Source organism: Hemibagrus wyckioides, linkage group LG25, assembly GCF_019097595.1.
Source record: "Hemibagrus wyckioides isolate EC202008001 linkage group LG25, SWU_Hwy_1.0, whole genome shotgun sequence".
In the NCBI taxonomy this organism is placed as follows: domain Eukaryota; kingdom Metazoa; phylum Chordata; class Actinopteri; order Siluriformes; family Bagridae; genus Hemibagrus; species Hemibagrus wyckioides.
The window spans coordinates 1,282,303-1,300,213 of NC_080734.1; the positions used below are offsets into that span (position 1 = coordinate 1,282,303).

The window sequence follows — 17,911 nt, forward strand, 5'->3', positions numbered from 1 at the left end:
CAAATCCCACTCTGGGACATGTCTCTCCCCTGGGTAAACTGAATGTCTTCATCTTCATCATCTTCATCACCATCATCTTCATCACCGTTAACATGGCTGCTTTCGAGAGGTTCTGGGATTTGTCATGCTTTGCAGATGTTGTGAAGCACTGCACAGGCTGTAATGACTTTGCAGACCTTAGCTGGTGACAGGTGCATTTCTCCATGCAACACATGAAACCTCCTCTTCAGCTGGTCAATACCCTTCAGCTGGCCAATACCCTCCTCAACTACTGAGTGTGTTTTCTTATGGGCTCTAAAAGTCAGTGAAAAAGACATCACAAGTTAAGGTGGCCTACTGCACTCAACAATAATGTGAATATGCTTGATTAAATAGCCTCTTTAGTCTCTTGTTTGTAGTATATTCAAGCACATTTGTAACTACATTTTATTTTCATACATAATAATTCACTGTTAGTCTACTGTTTAGGTACCTGTTGTAGTTTAGCTGTGGTCCTGGGTCTGGGTGGAGGTAAGGTGTGAGGAGCCATGGTTTGCATGGATAGCCACTGTCCTCTAACAAATGACAGTTAACTGGCACATAATGTCCTTCAAAAAGCTGTCTCAGGCCACTCTCGGACAGTATCCTGGCATCATGTGTTGAGACCATTTTGTAACAATGTCTAAAATCCTGTAATCTGCACTGAAAACAAGTTGCACATTGATGCTGTGTTTTCTTTTTCTGTTGACAAAAACGTCCCATCAATTACACCAACAACACCGGGGAACCCCACTATGTCCATGAATACCCTTTTGTGAGCCTGCAGAGTGTGAATGTCCAGTGGAAATGAAATGAACTGTGTCACTATATGAGACTGTGAAAGAGCTTCAGTAGTTTGTGTGATCACTCTGCTGATGGAAGGTTGTGAAAGTCACCACTACTGACCTGTTGCATTTTTCCAGTTGCCAAATACCTCAGTGTTGTAATCATTTTCATTTCTGGCGTTATGGCATTACTACGTTGGGTGGGAGATGTGAGCGCATCTCTAATAATTTCAACCACAAACATTGTGATCCAATCTGTAGCGTTTAATTAACTCAATTGGAGAATATTTCTTCTTTCCGCCATTTTGTCCTCTGCTATAGAAACTCTATAAGCCTCTTAAAAGTCCTCCTCTCTACTCTTAACAATTTTTATCTTAGGAGCTGTTTTTAGGGCTAAGATGTTTCGTGAATCATTTTTATCTTTACTAAGATTTAGTCTTAAATTTAAGGGAAAATTCTAAGAAAATGTCATAATTCTAAGAATTTTCTTAGAATTTCGTCACTAGGAGCAAATTTTAGGCTTAAGAAGCTTTGTGAATACGGGCCCTGAAGGTTGTGAGTTCAAATCCCAGGTCCACCAAACTGCCACTGCTGGGCCCCTGAACAAGAACCTTAACTCTCAGTTGTATAAGAAACTGAGAAACACAACTCTCAGAAAAACAAACCTGTTTCTAAAAGAAGAACATGACGTGAGAATAGAATCAAATGCAGCATTTAACCTTTTAATACCTTTGTGTTAATTTAATATGAACCTCTATTTCAAAGATAAATGTTTTATATATATTTCATGTGTTTAAGAGCCAGTATGGAGAACTTTAATCATGTTAGATACCTGAATAAAAAACAAATACAATAATAATAAAAGGGGAAAAAAATCTGTCATGTATAATACAATTACTTTAAAAATAAACAGTAAATAAATTAAGAGTTTTCGTCTATAATATTAAACTTGAAACTAAAAATCGTCTAATTAAACATAATTTACATTGCTACATTTTCATCACTGTGTGTCTTGTCTGACATGGCAGACCTCAACAAGTCTAAAAGCAAATAATAATAATAATAATAATAATAATATGAGAAATGACCAAAGGAAACTGAGTGTCTGTAATTTGAACATGTTTATTAAACAGTTATTAAATCTGTATTCTGTGTTAATCAGAAACATCCAGAAAAACGAAACAAACAGGTTTAAATAAAAACCTCTTTTTCATCATTGTCTCTTCATCCAGTTGATAGAGAGAGACAGTGTTTACGCTACACCTGAGAGGAGCTGTGCTGCATTTCTGTAAATCCAGCCCCGGACAGAAAGAACTAGCTGCTAAACACCCGCTCTTCAATCAACATTTTCTAGGATGAGATCAGACCATTACTGCTCAGTAGGGTTGCTGATCTTGCCCATGAAGAGGATGCTCTTGGTGCTGTCCTCCACGATAAAGACCAGGAAAGGTCTGTTGAGGATCATCGTGTCTGGTAGAGACATGGGCATGATCTCGATGGTGGTGGCAGCAGCCGCTTCAGTTCCTTTCTCATCCACCTTGAGGACTGCCTGGTGGAGAACCTGAGGAGAAGTTTCACTCATGAATAGGAGGTCTTGAGACCTTGTGTAGAAGGATTAACCCTCTGGTTTATTAACATACCTTGGAAGCCTTCAGTTTGGTCTCCTCACTCATCCCTGAGAAGTCTGCATTGTCGGAGAAAGCATCCACAATACCCAGTTCCTTCAGAGTGTCTCCAAGAGAGAAGGAGGCAGAGATGGAGAACTTGGGCAAGTATAGATCCACAGAGCTGAAGAATAAACCATTATTAGAGAATGGTGTAATAGATACTGTAATAGATCTGTTTGGAGAGAAGAAAAATGTTTTTTACCTTCTGAACAGTTTGTCATGCCAATATGAGAGAGCTTCCTTGCTGAGGTGTTTCTCCACCTCCTCCATTTTTCCCTCATCAGGCAGAATGATCATCATGGAGGTGTTGCCTTTGTAGGGCACCATGATGACAGAGGTGAAGTTACTCACATCGTGGTACATGTCATAGCGTCCGGTTCTCTTCATCATGTCCACAGTCACCTTGGTGTTCTCATCCACGTGGAAGTCAGCTTTGTGAGTGTGTTCTACCTCAAAGGGCTTCTCCCATTTACCTAAGAATATTCAAGAAGGTTTAAAAGTTTGTGCTTATGCAATAACTAAAGTAAGAAAGTCATGAGGTTTTTGCTGGAACATACCTCTGAAATAGATGTAGTTGATGAGCACCATGATGGTATCTGGGTCCAGGCTCTTGACCATGTCAGTGATGGTGTCCTTGGTCTTCTTAGCGATGAACTTGTTGATCTCTTGGACAGCAACGTCAGATTTGGAAAAGTCCACAGTGAAGGCCTCTGCATGGTAGAAGTGCTGAAGATCCTTCAGGAATTTGTCGACAGGTTTGAAACCTTCTCGGACAGCCAGACCACCTCCGGTCTCCAGCAGCATGGCCTCCTGGCTGTGGTCCAGCATGTGCAGCAGGTGCTCATAGGCTTCATTGACCTGATCCTCTGTGAGGGAGCTGTAGCCCAGAGTGCTGAAGATCTGTGAGTGGGTCTCTCCTTTGGCTCCCAGAGCCAGCATGGACAGAGCCATGGAGATGCTCAGTGGAGAGAAAAAGATGTTCTTGCCTTTGGCGTCAGCGTTGTTGGAGAGTTTATTGTACAGGGAGAAGGCGAAGTCAGCGTTGTGAGGTGAGAGCGTGTGGCATAATTCATCTTTTCCACTGTGACTGGGGTGAGGTTCGTCCTTGCCATGGTGGAGATGGTGATGGTGATCTGCTGAATGTTCTCCATGATCGTGGCCCTCGTGGTGGTCAGCCAAGGCCACCATCAACAGGAGGGAAAAGGTCAAACAGTACTGGATCTTTCCCCACATTTTATCACCTGGACATAGTGATGAAATTCAATTTAGTGTATTTTAGAAATAGAATATTCTTCTATCTGAATCATTAATCATGCAGAAATTCCACAGGGTATGACTGAGATGTCATCAAAGTGAAGGACGTAATCAGAAATCATCAGTTCTTCGCATAGTTCAATTCTTCACATGTGATTTAATATCAATTAGCCAACTAGAACTGAATAGAACAGCAGAAGCTAACCCTTGTTTATAGATGACTTAGCTTAGCACATAGCAATGGAGCATGTTGTATTGAATTAAATGAAATCTAATTTATTATAAATTAAAACCAATTAATTAGTTTAGTTGCTGCTGTTTTATCAGAGCGCCGCTGCTTCCACCTCACGCTTCCAATCTGCTAAACATCTCCACTCTAATGGTCCGAGCCTCTCAGGATGAAACAAATCCGACACAAAAACAAACATCATATTTACATCATTTCCTGAATTTACATCATTTCCTGAATGCTAAGCTAGAACATTAACTTGGTTCTTGACCTCACACTACCAGCTGAAGCCCATCTGAGTTCCTCTGAACTTCTGCACTACTCACCTCCAGTGTCGTGTCCGAGAGGAGACGTGCAGCACGGATTCACTCCAGCTTTTATCCTCATCATCGCTCAGCACCACGTTTACTGATTAACCAGCTAGTTAACGTAACACCACCGACCCAACGGCCGCAGCTACTGATAAAACATGTTTACAGCTGAGTCAGAGATTACAGCTTCCACATGCTGACCACTCTGTCTCATTATGTAACTCGTAAAAACAATGAAAAATCCACTGAGAGTGATTGTGTATTAAAGCGTATTTATTATTATTATAATGACTAAGCCTTTAACCTCTTAACTATCCCCTGAACATGATCAGCTGTGTTAAACCTCTCTCTCTCTCTCTATCATTTCTCACTGAGATCTTTATACTGCTGAAACAAAAATGTTGATGAACACTGAAACACTGAACAATAAAACACTGAAACACTGAACACTGAAAGATAAAACACTGAACACTGAAACACTGAACACTGAAACACTGAAGCACTGAAGCACTGAAACACTGAAGCACTGAAAGATAAAACACTGAACACTGAAACACTGAACACTGAAACACTGAACAATAAAACAATGAAACACTGAAAACTGAAACACTGAAGCACTGAAATAGTGAAAGATAAAACACTGAACACTGAACCACTGAAGCACTGAAACACTGAAAGATAAAACACTGAACACTGAAACACTGAACAGTGAAACACTGAAAGATATAACACTGAAACACTGAAAGATGAAACACTGATCACTGAAGCACTGAAAACACTGAACAATAAAACACTGAACACTGAAGCACTGAAACACTGAACACTGTAGCACAGAAACATTGAAACACTGAAACACTGAACAATGAAACACTGATCACTGAAGCACTGAAAACACTGAACAATAAAACACTGAACAATGAAACACTGAAGCACTGAAACACTGAACAATAAAACACTGAACACTGAAACACTGAACGATGAAACACTGAACACTGAAACACTAAACAATGAAGCACTGAAACACTGAAAACTGACACACTGAACACTGAAACACTGAACACTGAAACACTGAAACTATGAAAACTGAAACACTGAAACACTGAAAAATGAAACACTGAAGCACTGAACACTGAAACTGTGAACACTGAAACACTGAACAATAAAACACAAACACTGAAGCACTGAAACACTGAAAGATAAAACAATGAAACACTGAAGCACTGAAACTATGAACACTGAAGCACTGAACACTGAAACTAAGAACACTGAAACACTGAACACTGAACAATAAAACACTGAACACTGAACACTGAAGCACTGAACACTGAACACTGAAACACTGAAGCACTGAAACACAAAGATAAAACACTGAAACACTGAAGCACTGAACACTGAAACACTGAACAATAAAACACTGAAACACTGAACAATAAAACACTGAAACTATGAACACTGAAACACTGAACACTGAAACACTGAACAATAAAACACTGAAACACTGAAGCACTGAAACACTGAAAGATAAAACAATGAAACACTGAACACTGAAACTAAGGACACTGAAACACTGAACAATAAAACACTGAACACTGAAACTATGAACACTGAAACACCGAACAATAAAACACTGAACACTGAAACACTGAAACTATGAACACTGAAACACTGAACAATAAACACTGAACACTGAAACACTGAAGACTGAACAATAAAACACTGAACACTGAAACTATGAACACTGAAACACTGAACACTGAACAATAAAACACTGAAACACTGAACACTGAACAATAAAACACTGAACACTGAAACTATGAACACTGAAACACTGAACAATAAAACACTGAACAATAAAACACTGAACAATAAAACACTGAACACTGAAACACTGAACACTGAACAATAAAACACTGAACACTGAAACTATGAACACTGAAACTGAAACTATGAACACTGAAACACTGAACACTGAAACTGTGAACACTGAAACTATGAACACTGAAACACTGAAACGGTGAACACTGAAACAATGAACACTGAAACACTGAAACTATGAACACTGAACACTGAACAATAAAACACTGAACACTGAAACTGTGAACACTGAAACTATGAACACTGAAACACTGAACACTGAAACTGTGAACACTGAAACTATGAACACTGAAACTATGAACACTGAAACACTGAAACTATGAACACTGAACACTGAAACTGTGAACACTGAAACACTGAACACTGAAACTATGAACACTGAACAATAAAACACTGAACACTGAAACTATGAACACTGAAACACTGAAACTATGAACACTGAAACACTGAACACTGAAACTGTGAACACTGAAACTATGAACACTGAAACACTGAACACTGAACAATAAAACACTGAACACTGAAACTGTGAACACTGAAACACTGAAACTGTGAACACTGAAACACTGAACACTAAAACACTGAAACTGTGAACACTGAAATACTGAAACTATGAACACTGAGCACTGAAACTATGAACACTGAAACACTGAACAATAAAACACTGAAACACTGAACACTGAAACACTGAAACTATGAACACTGAGCACTGAAACACTGAACACTGAAACTATGAACACTGAACAATAAAACACTGAACACTGAAACTGTGAACACTGAAACACTGAACACTGAAACTATGAACACTGAAACACTGAACACTGAAACTATGAACACTGAAACACTGAAACTATGAACACTGAAACACTGAAACTATGAACACTGAAACACTGAACACTGAAACTGTGAACACTGAAACACTGAACACTGAAACTATGAACACTGAACAATAAAACACTGAACACTGAAACTGTGAACACTGAAACACTGAAGCACTGAACAATAAAACACTGAAACACTGAAAGATAAAACACTGAAACTATGAACACTGAAAGACTGAACACTGAAACACTGAACAATAAAACACTGAAACTATGAACACTGAAAGACTGAACACTGAAACTATGAACACTGAAACACTGAAACTATGAACACTGAAAGACTGAACACTGAAACACTGAACACTAAACAATAAAACACTGAAACACTGAACACTCAAACACTGAACACTGTACAATAAAACACTGAAACTGTGAACACTGAAACTATGAACACTGAAACACTGAAACTATGAACACTGAAACACTGAACACTGAAACTGTGAACACTGAAACACTGAAACTATGAACACTGAAACACTGAAACTGTGAACACTGAAACTATGAACACTGAAACACTAAAACTATGAACACTGAAACACTGAACACTGAAACTATGAACACTGAAACACTGAACACTGAACAATAAAACACTGAACACTGAAACTATGAACACTGAAACACTGAAACTATGAACACTGAAAGACTGAACACTGAAACACTGAACACTAAACAATAAAACACTGAAACACTGAACACTCAAACACTGAACACTGTACAATAAAACACTGAAACTGTGAACACTGAAACTATGAACACTGAAACACTGAAACTATGAACACTGAAACACTGAACACTGAAACTGTGAACACTGAAACACTGAAACTATGAACACTGAAACACTGAACACTGAAACTGTGAACACTGAAACTATGAACACTGAAACACTAAAACTATGAACACTGAAACACTGAACACTGAAACTATGAACACTGAAACACTGAACACTGAACAATAAAACACTGAACACTGAAACTATGAACACTGAAACACTGAAACTATGAACACTGAAACACTGAACAATAAAACACTGAACACTGAAACACTGAACAATAAAACACTGAACACTGAAACACTGAACACTGAAACTATGAACACTGAAACACTGAAACTGAAACTGTGAACACTGAAACACTGAAACTGAAACTGTGAACACTGAAACACTGAACACTGAAACTGTGAACACTGAAACACTGAACACTGAAACTATGAACACTGAAACACTGAAACTGTGAACACTGAAACACTGAACACTGAAACTATGAACACTGAAACACTGAAACTGAAACTGTGAACACTGAAACTATGAACACTGAAACACTGAACACTGAAACACTGAAACTATGAACACTGAACAATAAAACACTGAAACACTGAACACTGAAACTGTGAACACTGAAACTGTGAACACTGAAACACTGAACACTGAAACTATGAACACTGAAACTGTGAACACTGAAACTATGAACACTGAAACACTGAAACTATGAACACTGAAACACTGAACAATAAAACACTGAACACTGAAACTATGAACACTGAAACACTGAAACTATGAACACTGAACAATAAAACACTGAACACTGAAACTATGAACACTGAAACACTGAAACTATGAACACTGAAACACTGAAACTATGAACACTGAAACACTGAACACTGAAACTGTGAACACTGAAACTATGAACACTGAAACACTGAAACGGTGAACACTGAAATAATGAACACTGAAACACTGAAACTATGAACACTGAACACTGAACAATAAAACACTGAACACTGAAACTGTGAACACTGAAACTATGAACACTGAAACACTGAACACTGAAACTGTCAACACTGAAACTATGAACACTGAAACTATGAACACTGAAACACTGAAACTATGAACACTGAAACAGTGAACACTGAAACTATGAACACTGAAACACTGAAACTGTGAACACTGAAACACTGAACACTGAAACTATGAACACTGAAACACTGAAACTGAAACTGTGAACACTGAAACTATGAACACTGAAACACTGAAACTATGAACACTGAACAATAAAACACTGAAACACTGAAACTGTGAACACTGAAACACTGAACACTGAAACTATGAACACTGAAACACTGAAACTGAAACTGTGAACACTGAAACTATGAACACTGAAACACTGAACACTGAAACACTGAAACTATGAACACTGAAACACTGAACACTGAAACTGTGAACACTGAAACACTGAACACTGAAACTATGAACACTGAAACTGTGAACACTGAAACTATGAACACTGAAACACTGAACACTGAACAATAAAACACTAAAACACTGAAACTGTGAACACTGAAATACTGAAACTATGAACACTGAAACACTGAACAATAAAACACTGAAACACTGAACACTGAAACACTGAAACTATGAACACTGAGCACTGAAACACTGAACACTGAAACTATGAACACTGAACAATAAAACACTGAACACTGAAACTGTGAACACTGAACAATAAAACACTGAACACTGAAAGATAAAACACTGAAACTATGAACACTGAAAGACTGAACACTGAAACACTGAACAATAAAACACTGAAACTATGAACACTGAAAGACTGAACACTGAAACTATGAACACTGAAACACAAACTATGAACACTGAAAGACTGAACACTGAAACACTGAACACTGAACAATAAAACACTGAAACACTGAACACTCAAACACTGAACACTGTACAATAAAACACTGAAACTGTGAACACTGAAACACTGAAACTATGAACACTGAACACTGAAACTATGAACACTGAAACTATGAACACTGAAACACTGAACAATGAAACTGTGAACACTGAAACACTGAAACTATGAACACTGAAACACTGAACACTGAAACACTGAAACTATGAACACTGAAACTGTGAACACTGAAACTATGAACACTGAAACAATGAACACTGAAACACTGAACACTGAACAATAAAACACTGAACACTGAAACTATGAACACTGAAACACTGAACACTGAACAATAAAACACTGAACACTGAAACTATGAACACTGAAACACTGAACAATAAAACACTGAACACTGAAACACTGAACAATAAAACACTGAACACTGAAACTATGAACACTGAAACACTGAAACTGAAACTGTGAACACTGAAACTATGAACACTGAAACACTGAAACTGAAACTGTGAACACTGAAACACTGAACACTGAAACTATGAACACTGAAACAGTGAACACTGAAACTATGAACACTGAAACAGTGAACACTGAAACTATGAACACTGAAACACTGAAACTGTGAACACTGAAACTATGAACACTGAAACACTGAAACTGTGAACACTGAAACACTGAACACTGAAACTATGAACACTGAAACACTGAACACTGAAACTATGAACACTGAAACACTGAAACTGAAACTGTGAACACTGAAACTATGAACACTGAAACACTGAACACTGAAACACTGAAACTATGAACACTGAACAATAAAACACTGAAACACTGAACACTGAAACTGTGAACACTGAAACACTGAACACTGAAACTATGAACAAACACTGAAACTATGAACACTGAAACACTGAACAATAAAACACTGAACACTGAAACTATGAACACTGAAACACTGAAACTATGAACACTGAACAATAAAACACTGAAACACTGAACACTGAAACTATGAACACTGAAACACTGAACACTGAAACTGTGAAAACAAACACTGAACACTGAACACTGAAACTATGAACACTGAAACACTAAAACTATGAACACTGAAACACTGAACACTGAAACTATGAACACTGAAACACTGAACAATAAAACACTGAACACTGAAACTATGAACACTGAAACACTGAACAATAAAACACTGAACACGGAAACACTGAAACTATGAACACTGAAACACTGAACACTGAAACTGTGAACACAAACACTGAACACTGAAAAACTGAACACTGAAACTGTGAACACTGAAACACAAACTATGAACACTGAAACACTGAACACTGAAACTGTGAACACTGAAACACTGAACACTGAAACTATGAACACTGAAACACTGAACACTGAAACTGTGAACACTGAAACACTGAAACTATGAACACTGAAACACTGAAACTATGAACACTGAAACACTGAACAATAAAACACTGAACACTGAAACACTGAAACTATGAACACTGAAACACTGAACACTGAAACACTGAACACTGAAACACTGAACACTGAAACTGTGAACACTGAAACACTGAAACTATGAACACTGAAACACTGAACACTGAAACTATGAACACTGAAACACTGAACACTAAAACTGTGAACACTGAAACACTGAAACTATGAACACTGAAACACTGAACACTGAAACTGTGAACACTGAAACTATGAACACTGAAACACTGAACAATAAAACACTGAACACTGAAACACTGAAACTATGAACACTGAAACACTGAACACTGAAACACTGAACACTGAAACTGTGAACACTGAAACACTGAAACTATGAACACTGAAACACTGAACACTGAAACTATGAACACTGAAACACTGAACACTAAAACTGTGAACACTGAAACACTGAAACTATGAACACTGAAACACTGAACACTGAAACTATGAACACTGAAACACTGAACACTGAAACTGTGAACACTGAAACACTGAACACTGAAACTATGAACACTGAACAATAAAACACTGAAACACTGAAACTATGAACACTGAAACACTGAACACTGAAACACTGAACACTGAAACTGTGAACACTGAAACACTGAACACTGAAACTATGAACACTGAAACACTGAACACTGAAACTGTGAACACTGAACACTGAAACTATGAACACTGAAACACTGAACACTGAAACTATGAACACTGAAACACTGAACACTGAAACTGTGAACACTGAAACACTGAACACTGAAACACTGAACACTGAAACTGTGAACACTGAAACACTGAAACTATGAACACTGAAACTATGAACACTGAAACACTGAACACTGAAACTATGAACACTGAAACACTGAACACTGAAACTATGAACACTGAAACACTGAACACTGAAACACTGAACACTGAAACTATGAACACTGAAACACTGAACACTGAAACTGTGAACACTGAAACACTGAACACTGAAACTATGAACACTGAACAATAAAACACTGAATACTGAAACTATGAACACTGAAACACTGAACAATAAAACACTGAACACTGAAACTATGAACACTGAAACACTGAAACTATGAACACTGAAACACTGAACACTGAAACTATGAACACTGAAACTATGAACACTGAAACACTGAAACTGTGAACACTGAAACTATGAACACTGAAACTATGAACACTGAAACACTGAACACAAACTGTGAACACTGAAACACTGAACACTGAAACTATGAACACTGAAACACTGAACACTGAAACTATGAACACTGAAACTATGAACACTGAAACACTGAACACTGAAACTATGAACACTGAAACACTGAACACTGAAACTATGAACACTGAAACACTGAAACTATGAACACTGAAACACTGAAACTGAAACTGTGAACACTGAAACTATGAACACTGAAACACTGAACACTGAAACACTGAACACTGAAACTATGAACACTGAAACACTGAACACTGAAACTGTGAACACTGAAACACTGAACACTGAAACTATGAACACTGAAACTGTGAACACTGAAACACTGAACACTGAAACTATGAACACTGAAACACTGAACACTGAAACACTGAACACTGAAACTATGAACACTGAAACACTGAACACTGAAACTGTGAACACTGAAACACTGAACACTGAAACTATGAACACTGAACAATAAAACACTGAATACTGAAACTATGAACACTGAAACACTGAACAATAAAACACTGAACACTGAAACTATGAACACTGAAACACTGAAACACTGAAACTATGAACACTGAAACACTGAAACTATGAACACTGAAACACTGAAACTGAAACTGTGAACACTGAAACTATGAACACTGAAACACTGAACACTGAAACTGTGAACACTGAAACACTGAAACTGAAACTGTGAACACTGAAACACTGAACACTGAAACACTGAAACTATGAACACTGAACAATAAAACACTGAAACACTGAACACTGAAACTATGAACACTGAAACACTAAAACTATGAACACTGAAACTATGAACACTGAAACACTGAAACTGAAACTGTGAACACTGAAACTATGAACACTGAAACACTGAACACTGAAACTGTGAACACTGAAACACTGAAACTATGAACACTGAACAATAAAACACTGAAACACTGAACACTGAAACTGTGAACACTGAAACACTGAACACTGAAACACTGAACACTGAAACACTGAACACTGAAACTATGAACACTGAAACACTGAAACTATGAACACTGAAACACTGAACACTGAAACTATGAACACTGAAACACTGAACACTGAACACTGAAACTGTGAACACTGAAACACTGAACACTGAAACTATGAACACTGAAACTATGAACACTGAAACACTGAAACTATGAACACTGAAACACTGAACACTGAAACTATGAACACTGAAACACTGAACACTGAACACTGAAACACTGAACACTGAAACACTGAACACTGAAACTGTGAACACTGAAACACTGAACACTGAAACTATGAACACTGAAACACTGAAACTATGAACACTGAAACACTGAACACTGAAACTATGAACACTTAACACTGAAGCACTGAACACTGAAGCACTGAACACTGGAACACTGAAGCACTGAACACTGAAACACTGAACAATAAAACACTGAAACATTGGAACACCGACACACCGGAACACTGAACACTGAAGCACTGAAACATTGAAGCACTGAATAGTGAAGCACTGAACAACTGAAGCACTGAACACTGAACAACTGAAGCACTGAAACACTGAACACTGAACAACTGAAGCACTGAACACCTGAAACACTGAACACCTGAAGCACTGAACAACTGAAGCACTGAACACCTGAAACACTGAAACACTGAACAACTGAAGCACTGAACAACTGAAGCACTGAATCACTGAACAACTGAAGCACTGAAACACTGAACAACTGAAGCACTGAACAACTGAAGCACTGAACACCTGAAGCACTGAACACCTGAAACACTGAACAACTGAATCACTGAACAACTGAAGCACTGAAACACTGAACACTGAACAACTGAAGCACTGAACACCTGAAACACTGAACAATTGAATCACTGAACAACTGAAGCACTGAAACACTGAACAACTGAAGCACTGAAACACTGAACACTGAACAACTGAAGCACTGAACACCTGAAACACTGAACAACTGAATCACTGAACAACTGAAGCACTGAAACACTGAACAACTGAAGCACTGAACACTGAACAACTGAAGCACTGAACACTGAACAACTGAAGCACTGAACACCTGAAACACTGAACAACTGAAACACTGAACACTGAACAACTGAAGCACTGAACAACTGAAACACTGAACAACTGAAGCACTGAACAACTGAAACACTGAACAACTGAAGCACTGAATAACTGAAGCACTGAACACTGAACAACTGAAGCACTGAACACCTGAAACACTGAAAAACTGAATAACTGAATAACTGAACAACTGAAGCACTGAAACACTGAACAACTGAAGCACTGAAGCACTGAACACTGAACAACTGAAGCACTGAACAACTGAAGCACTGAAACACTGAACAACTGAAGCACTGAACACCTGAAACACTGAACAACTGAACGACTGAAGCACTGAACACTGAACAACTGAAGCACTGAACAACTGAAACACTGAACAACTGAAACACTGAACAACTGAAGCACTGAATAACTGAAGCACTGAACACTGAACAACTGAAGCACTGAACACCTGAAACACTGAACAACTGAATAACTGAACAACTGAAGCACTGAAACACTGAACAACTGAAGCACTGAAGCACTGAACACTGAACAACTGAAGCACTGAACAACTGAAGCACTGAAACACTGAACAACTGAAGCACTGAACACCTGAAACACTGAACAACTGAATGACTGAAGCACTGAACACTGAACAACTGAAGCACTGAACAACTGAAACACTGAACAACTGAAGCACTGAATGACTGAAGCACTGAACACTGAACAACTGAAGCAATGAACAACTGAAACACTGAACAACTGAAGCACTGAAACACTGAACACTGAACAACTGAAGCACTGAACACCTGAAACACTGAACAACTGAAGCACTGAACACCTGAAACACTGAACAACTGAAGCACTGAACAACTGAAGCACTGAACAACTGAAGCACTGAAACACTGAACAACTGAAGCACTGAACACCTGAAACACTGAACAACTGAAGCACTGAACAACTGAAGCACTGAACACCTGAAACACCGAACAACTGAAGCACTGAAACACTGAACACTGAACAACTGAAGCACTGAACACCTGAAACACTGAACAACTGAAGCACTGAACAACTGAAACACTGAAAAACTGAATAACTGAACAACTGAAGCACTGAAACACTGAACAACTGAAGCACTGAAGCACTGAACACTGAACAACTGAAGCACTGAACAACTGAAGCACTGAAACACTGAACAACTGAAGCACTGAACACCTGAAACACTGAACAACTGAACGACTGAAGCACTGAACACTGAACAACTGAAGCACTGAACAACTGAAACACTGAACAACTGAAGCACTGAATAACTGAAGCACTGAACACTGAACAACTGAAGCACTGAACACCTGAAACACTGAACAACTGAATAACTGAACAACTGAAGCACTGAAACACTGAACAACTGAAGCACTGAAGCACTGAACACTGAACAACTGAAGCACTGAACAACTGAAGCACTGAAACACTGAACAACTGAAACACTGAACAACTGAATGACTGAAGCACTGAACACTGAACAACTGAAGCACTGAACAACTGAAACACTGAACAACTGAAGCACTGAACAACTGAAGCACTGAACGACTGAAGCACTGAACACTGAACAACTGAAGCAATGAACAACTGAAACACTGAACAACTGAAGCACTGAAACACTGAACACTGAACAACTGAAGCACTGAACACCTGAAACACTGAACAACTGAAGCACTGAACACCTGAAACACTGAACAACTGAAGCACTGAACACCTGAAACACTGAACAACTGAAGCACTGAAACACTGAACAACTGAAGCACTGAACACCTGAAACACTGAACAACTGAAGCACTGAACAACTGAAGCACTGAACACCTGAAACACCGAACAACTGAAGCACTGAAACACTGAACACTGAACAACTGAAGCACTGAACACCTGAAACACTGAACAACTGAAGCACTGAACAACTGAAACACTGAACAACTGAAGCACTGAAACACTGAAAACTGAAGCACTGAAACAATGAACCACTGAACACTGAAACACCGAAACACTGAACACTGAAACACTGAAGCGATGAACACTGAAACACTGAACACTGAAGCACTGAACACTGAAGCGCTGAACACTGAAACGCTGAACACTGAAGCAATGAACACTGATGCACTGAACACTTAACACTGAAGCACTGAACACTGAAGCGCTGAACACTGAAGCACTGAAATGCTGAACACTGAAACACTGAACAATAAAACACTGAAACACCGGAACACTGAAGCACTGAAGCACTGAACACTGAAGCACTGAACATTGAAACACCGGAACACTGAAGCACTGAACACTGAAACACTGAACAATAAAACACTGAAACACTGAACAATAAAACACTGAAACATTGGAACACCGACACACCGGAACACTGAACACTGAAGCACTGATCAACTGAACACTGAAGCACTGAATACTGAAGCACTGAACAACTGAAGCACTGAACAACTGAAACATTGAACACTGAACAACTGAAACACTGAACAACTGAAGCACTGAAACACTGAACACTGAACAACTGAAGCACTGAACAACTGAAACACTGAACAACTGAAACACTGAACAACTGAAGCACTGAACAACTGAACAACTGAAGCACTGAATCACTGAACAACTGAAACACTGAACAACTGAAGCACTGAAACACTGAAGCACTGAACAACTGAAGCACTGAACAACTGAAGCACTGAACAACTGAAGCACTGAACACCTGAAACACTGAACAACTGAATCACTGAACAACTGAATCACTGAACAACTGAAGCACTGAACAACTGAAACACTGAACAACTGAAACACTGAACAACTGAAGCACTGAACAACTGAAGCACTGAACAACTGAATCACTGAACAACTGAAGCACTGAAACACTGAATCACTGAACAACTGAAGCACTGAACACTGAAAAACTGAAGCACTGAACAACTGAATCACTGAACAACTGAAGCACTGAAACACTGAAGCACTGAAACACTGAACAACTGAAGCACTGAACACTGAACAACTGAAGCACTGAACAACTGAAACATTGAACACTGAACAACTGAAGCACTGAACAACTGAAGCACTGAACAACTGAAGCACTGAACAACTGAAGCACTGAACACCTGAGACGCTGAACACTGAACAACTGATGCACTGAACAACTGAAACACTGAACAACTGAAGCACTGAAACATTGAACCACTGAACACTGAAACACCGAAACACTGAACACTGAAGCACTGAAACACTGAACACTGAAGCACTGAAACACTGAAGCACTGAACACTGAAGCACTGAACACTGAAGCACTGAACACTGAAACACTGAAGCACTGAACACTGAAACACCGAAGCACCGAAACACCGAAGCACTGAACACTGAACCACTGAACCACCG

General features: G+C 38.7%; 1 protein-coding gene and 1 pseudogene across 1 annotated transcript; one reads left to right on the forward strand and one right to left on the reverse strand.

Moving 5' to 3' along the window:
- Nucleotides 1-17,911, forward strand: part of LOC131345737 (NACHT, LRR and PYD domains-containing protein 3-like) — a 566,556-nt pseudogene that overhangs the window by 371,801 nt on the left and 176,844 nt on the right.
- On the reverse strand, nucleotides 1,906-4,412 carry LOC131345753 (alpha-1-antitrypsin homolog). The gene is made up of 5 exons (XM_058378805.1): nucleotides 4,280-4,412; nucleotides 3,028-3,711; nucleotides 2,673-2,943; nucleotides 2,444-2,591; nucleotides 1,906-2,364 (listed from the first exon to the last, which is right to left on the reverse strand). Exons 1-5 carry the CDS (start codon nucleotides 4,341-4,343, stop codon nucleotides 2,173-2,175), a joined length of 1,359 nt encoding a protein of 452 aa, XP_058234788.1. The 5' UTR covers nucleotides 4,344-4,412; the 3' UTR covers nucleotides 1,906-2,172.

Excerpts from the sequence above, each read along its gene's own strand:
- LOC131345753 (XM_058378805.1), bottom strand. The coding sequence starts at position 4,343 with ATGATGAGGATAAAAGCTGGAGTGAATCCGTGCTGCACGTCTCCTCTC. Across the intron at positions 2,944-3,027 it reads CAACTACATCTATTTCAGAG|GTAAATGGGAGAAGCCCTTT; the intron begins GTATGTTCCAGC and ends GAATATTCTTAG. Across the intron at positions 2,365-2,443 it reads CCAAACTGAAGGCTTCCAAG|GTTCTCCACCAGGCAGTCCT; the intron begins GTATGTTAATAA and ends ACTTCTCCTCAG.